The sequence below is a fragment of the Pteropus vampyrus genome, unplaced genomic scaffold (assembly GCF_000151845.1).
Source record: "Pteropus vampyrus isolate Shadow unplaced genomic scaffold, Pvam_2.0 Scaffold577, whole genome shotgun sequence".
NCBI lineage: Eukaryota > Metazoa > Chordata > Mammalia > Chiroptera > Pteropodidae > Pteropus > Pteropus vampyrus.
In genome coordinates this window covers 31,428-37,711 of record NW_011889358.1, presented here as the reverse complement: position 1 = coordinate 37,711, position 6,284 = coordinate 31,428, and the positions used below count along the sequence as shown (strand labels likewise).

At 33.9% G+C, this 6,284-nt stretch overlaps 1 protein-coding gene and 2 pseudogenes across 1 annotated transcript; 2 read left to right on the top strand and 1 right to left on the bottom strand.

Moving 5' to 3' along the window:
• The first annotated feature begins 2,605 nt into the window (after positions 1 to 2,605).
• LOC111733561 lies at positions 2,606 to 2,724 on the top strand (annotated as a pseudogene).
• Positions 2,725 to 4,615: 1,891 nt separating this feature from the next.
• LOC111733560 lies at positions 4,616 to 5,133 on the top strand (annotated as a pseudogene).
• A 672-nt stretch (positions 5,134 to 5,805) lies between these two features.
• On the bottom strand, positions 5,806 to 6,279 carry LOC105308440 (olfactory receptor 6C2-like; the record flags this gene model as incomplete). The annotated part of the gene is made up of 1 exon (XM_011384413.1): positions 5,806 to 6,279. A coding segment is annotated over one exon (474 nt), but the record flags the coding sequence as incomplete, so codon positions are not given.
• Between the last annotated feature and the right edge of the window lie 5 nt (positions 6,280 to 6,284).

Genomic DNA, 6,284 nt, shown 5'->3' with positions numbered 1-6,284 from the left:
GTGCTTACACATACCTGCCTGTGCTGCCTAGTAGCTCCTCTCCCTATCCACGATAAATATTAAAAATTCCACTCTCATAGTATCACAGCAGTCACATTCACTGTGGAAATGCCTTTGGATCTTTTATAAATGTGGGTCAGTTATTGAGAGAGGAAGGCAGGCCCTCAAGAGTAGCAAAACCAAGCTTCTACGGGGCAGAGGGAAATAGGCGCTGTGGTAAGAAAGGAGAGGAAGCAGAGACACAGAGATGGACAGGCTTGCAGAAATGGAGGCCAGGGCACATTCACATGGATCTGGTTTTGCATTTCCTGCTCTGTCCTAGTGGTCTATTTCTCCACACTATTGTCATTATAATTTTGTTCTTATTCAGAAGTGATTTTTTAGTCTTCGTCCTCTGCATTTTTATTTAGAATCAGATTGTCGATCTATACAAAAATGATTTGCTAGGATATTTATGGCTTTTGCTTTAAATCAAATGGGTCAATTTGGGAACAGTTTACATTTTTTAGAGTATTGATACTTCTATTCCATTCATGTGGTATCCCTATTTTTTTAGTTAATTTTAATTTGATTTAGCTATTTTATGGATTTTTCTTTGGTGTGCATATGTCTGTGGAGAGAGTTATTGTATATGACTCAATACATTTACTTTCAAGTATTCACTGTTTTGGGGTGCTACTGTAAAGCAAATTATTTAAAATATTTTTCTTCTTGTTTTTCTTTGCTAGTATATAGAAGCAAAATTGATTTTTGTATATTGGCTTTGATCTATGAGCTTCGAGTTGCCTAACAAATTCTCAAGTTTTTTCTTAGATTATTTGAGATTTTCTACATAAAAATAACTTCATCTCTAAATTCAGTTTTATGTATTCCTTTTATTATTATTTTTTCAACTTTTTAAAATTAAATTTATTAAGCTGATATTGCTTAATAAAATTATATAGGTTTCAAGTGTACTATTCAATAATACATCATGTGTATATTGCATTGTATGTTCGCCACTATGCATTCCTTTTAAATTCCTATATCTTTCATTTATTTTTCTGATTTATTTTTCTTGCTAGGCACTCAGTACAATGCTGAGTAGAAGTGATGATATCAAATATCCTTGTCTTAGTCCTGATCTTAGAGGTAAACTAAGAACATTTCAACATTAAGTATGATGTTCTCTGAGTATTTGTTGGGTATACGGGTATAGTTTGTCATATATGGCCTTTATTATGTTGAGGTATGCTCCCTGTATACCCTCTTTATTGAGAGTTTTACTATATGTGGATGTTGGATTTTGTCAAATGCTTTATTTTATATTACAAATAATGATTCAACTACTTTTGAAATTCTTTTTGTAGGAAAGGCATGCTTTCAACATAATACGGCAGGACAGTTTTTATACCCAAGAGAACACTATTAGCAAAGTGTCTGACTTCAATATTGACAATCCACTAAAGGATATAGAGAGAAAAAAAAGAAAATGCTGTGAAACATATTTTGATTGAGGAAGTATAGGATGTACTCCATGGTAATTCTTTTCTGTTTGGACAGTGTGTGGGGTTTGATTTTTTTTCCGGACTGAAAGATCTTTATTGCCAGTAGGAGTGATTTTTTTTTCTGCACTGAAGGATCTTTATTGTTTGTGATAAGATAACAATATTAATGTTGTAGTATGACTAATGTATTGTTTTCTGAGCTTATTCTGTTTTTCACCAAATACACATTATATAGTCTACTGATCTTTTCATCGTTCTTCAAGGGTGAAGCAAGATATGGACCAAGGATGTTATAAGAATGTGAAACCTCAAAGGAATAGTTCTTTTTAGTAATAATGAATATTGCTAAATGATCATTTGGTAATCAAATGAAGGAATATTAACTAGCATCAAGCTAGATATTGGTACTCACTTAAAATCATATTTATATGGGCTTGTTTCTTTTTTTTTAATCTGTAAACTATGTGTGTGTGTGTGTGTGTGTGTGTGTGTGTGGTTTTCAAAAAAAAATATTTATTGTGGTAAGCACACTTAACATAATATCTTTCCTCTTAAAAAATTTTACCCTTACATGAGATCTTTCCTCTTAAGAAGTGTCCATTATTTTTGACCAAAGGTAGAGTATTGTAAAGCAGATCTCGGGAGCTTATTCATCTTAACTGAAACCTTATGCCTGTTTACTAACAATTTTCCATCCCCTGGCTCCTAGTAACCACCATTCTAGTGGTTGATTTTATGAATTTGACTATTTTAGATACATCATGTAAGTGGAATCATGAAGTACTTGTCCTTTTGTGTCTGGCTTATTTCATTTTATTGCATAAAGTCTTTATGGTCTAGCCACATTTTTTCATGTTGTAAAATTTTCTCTTTATAAAGGATAGATAGTATTCCACTGTATGCCTATACTACGTTTTCTTTACCCATCCATCAGTTGATAGACATTTAGATTGTTTCCACATCTTAATTATTGTGGACATAAGAATGCAGATATCTGTCTTGACAATCTGATTTTAATTCTTTTGAATGAATACCCAGAAGTAGGATCGCTGGATCATATGGTAGTTTTATGTTTAATTTTTTAATAACCTGAATGACTTTTAAATGTAAAAAAAATTGTCTATGGCCATGCCACCTTGAACAAGCTTGATCCCATCTGATCTCGGAAGTTAAGCAGGGTCAGGCCTGGTTAGTACTTGGATGAGAGACCACCTAGGAAGACCAGGTGCTGTAGGCGTAAAAAATAAAATATAAGAGATTGTAAGCTGACAAGGTCCTTGCAATCTGTGATGTTAACCAAGGGTTTTTAATAAGTAAATTAATTAATTAATTAAGGAAAAAAGTGTGAGTCAACAAAGAATGAGGAAAATATTTCTGACAAAGAAACAACATATGAAAACGACTAGTCATGAAAGTAGAGGGAAAATGTAAGTTCAGGTTTCTGGAGCCTGAACTATAGTGAAATGAGGGAAATGATTACAGGTGATGAACTGTACGAGCTTCTTTTTTTGGAAGAAATGCTCTTGCAATGTGTAACTTTTTATATCATAAGAGAGATAATGCTTTTATTACAGCTTTTCATAATCCTATTAGAAAATTTTCTGTTTCAAAGATCCTGTATCTAACTGCTTTATTTACTGGATTTCTCTCACTTCAGTTTTTGGCTTTAGTTTTCTTATTTTAGTGACATTCTGCATTGGAATTTCAATATATTTGTCTACAACTGGCAGTTTTTGCAATACCAAAATATTTAAATTCCTCAAAATAGTCATTACCTATTTTCACCATTTTCCCTTTAACTTCATGTATTTTTTTAATTTTATTAATTTATTGAGATGACATTGGTTAATAAAATTACATAGGTTTCAAGTATACAATTCAAAAAAGTCATATGTGTTCACCACCCAAAGTCAAATCTCCTGTCACCATACTTTTGTCCCCCTTTACCTTTATCTACCTCCTCCCTTCCTCCCCTTTCCTCTGGTAACCACTAAACTGTTGTCAGTGTCCTTGAGTCTCTGTTTGTTTGTCTTGTTCATTTGTTGCTTTCAGTTTTATATTCCACATATGAGTGAAATAATGTTTCTCAGCTTTTCCTGTCTGACTTATTTTGTTTAGCATAACTTCATGTATTGTTCTGAGAAAAGCTTATAACATTTAAAAGTTTTTCCAAGAAGATATAGAAAGGCTAACAAACACATGAAAAGATGCTCAACATCGTCAGCTATTAGGGAAATGCAAATCAAAGCCACAATGAGATGCCATCTCATGCCTGTTAGAATAGCTATTATCAACAGGACAAGTTGATAACAAACATAAACAAGTTGATAAAAAAACAATAACAAATATTGGAGAAGATGTGGAGAAAAAGGAATCCTCATACACTGCAAATTGGTGCAGCCACTATGAAAACAGTATGGAGGTTCCTCAAAAAACTAAGAATCGATCTACCATATGATCCAGCAATTCCTCTACTAGGTATTTACCCCCAAAGACTTGAAAATCCATATCCGAAAATATATCTGCACACTGATGTTCATAGCAGCATTATTCACGGTGGCCAGGACATGGAAGCAACTGAAGTGAAGTGACCTACAACAGACAATTGGCTAAAGAAGCTGTGATGTATATATACAATGGAATATTACTCAGCCATAAAAAGAGATGAAATACTGCCATTTTCAACAACATGGATGGACCTTGTGATAATCATGCTTAGCAAAATAAGCCGGACAGAAAAAGTTGAAAATCATGTGATATCACTTATATGTGGGATATACCTAAAAGCAACAAACGAACAAGACAAACAAGCAGAGACTCATGGACATGGACAATAGACTAGTGATTACCAGAGGAGAGGGAGGGAGGGAGGAGAAGGCTGTCAGATGGAATAAAAGGGGTCACATATGTGGTGACAGAAAGAAATCTAATTATGGGCAGTGAACACATAACGCAATGCGTGTGTGTGTGTGTGTGTGTGTGTGTGTGTGTGTGTATGCCTTACTGTTGAATTGTGCACCTGAAACTTACTGGATTTCGTTAACCAATGTCACCATAATAAAAAATTTTTTTTAAATGAAGTTAAAGCTTTCGTTTTGGCCAGAGTCACCATCTTCCAGTAATTTGCCAAAATGACCAACACAAAGAGATAGAGGAGTGGCACCCGCTATATGTTCTCTAGGCCTTTTAGAAAGCATGGAGTTGTTCCTTTGGCCACATACATGTGAATCTACAAGAAAGGTGATATTGTAAACATCAAGAGACTGGGCACTGTTCAAAAAGGAATGCCCCACAAATGTTACCCTGACAAAACTGAAAGAGTTTACAATGTTATCCAGCACGCTGTTGGCATTGTTGTAAATAAACAAGTTAAGGGCAAGATTCTTGCCAAGAGAATTAATGTACATACTGAGCATATTAAGCCCTCTAAGAGCCGAGATAGCTTCCTGAAACATGTGAGGAAAATGATCAAAAAAGGAAGGAAGCCAAAGAGAAACGTACCTGGGTTCAGCTGAAGCGCTAGCCTGCTCCACCCAGAAAAGCACACTTTGTGAGAACGAATGGAAAGGAACCTGAGCTGCTGGAGCCCATTCCCTATGAATTCATGGCATGAGAGATTTTAAAAAATAAAATAAAAGACCTCTAAAAAAATAATAATAAAGTTAAATTTTAAAAAGTTTTTATTATTAACTTGACAGATATAATTTCTAAGTTTTAATATTTTAGATGTTTTTCCATAATTATGAGGTTTGTAATTTCTTTTTATGAAAAAAATATATAAGTGCAAGTTAACCATTTTTTCTTTCTTTTACATAGAATCAGTTCTGTTTACTACTAAGGTTACATAAGAGTAAGTTTTTACTAGTTTGTTCTCTCCTCTATTTTTGGTGTTTAAAACAGTACCTGCACCCAAAAAAGCACCCAATATATATTTCTTAAGTGACTCAATAAATAAATCATTTGAAAGCTTTTGATTGAATGAAACAATGGCAAACATTACTGATTCTTTTTCTGGTAATGCAAACATTTATTAACCTATGTATTTCTTTTTTAATATTTCTCATTTGCAAATATACTTCTGTTTTATTTGGGGGTTGTTTTTTTTGGTGTTTTTTTTTTTTTTTGTATTCTTAATTTAGAGGTGAAGCCAGGATTTAAATTTAAAAAGCTATTAACATGCCTGTTTATGGAAGGAACTTAAAGAAGTTTGTGAGGAAGATGTCTCTAGAGCAGGATAAATAAGACTGTTTTGAATAATCTAAGCTGATGATGGAATTTGGTGAGTTCATTATATGTGTTCATTTAGTTCCACATTCTCTTACTTCTTGGAAAATATCACGATTTTTTTTATTGAGTTATTGAAGGCTTGTTTGACTTGCTTGTTCCTCAGTGTGTAGATAAAAGGATTCAGCACTGGAGCAATAGAAGTAGTGAGCACTGTCACACCCTTGTTAATAACCATGGATTCCTTCGCTGAAGGTTTGATATAGATGAAGATGCAGCTGCCATAGGTGATTGAAACCACAATCATGTGGGAAGAACAGGTAGAAAAGGCTTTTTTCTTTTGCTTGGCAGAAGGGAATCCTAAAATTGTCTTGATGATATAAATGTAGGACAGTACTACGCACAGAAGTGTCATAAGGAGGGTCACCACAGCACAGATTATAACAGTCTGTTCCATGAACCAAGTATTTGAACAAGAGATTTTCAGGAGGGGAGATGCATCACAGATAAAATGATCAATGGCATTAGAATCACAAAATTCCAGATTCAGGCCTAGGCTCAGTGGAGGGATTA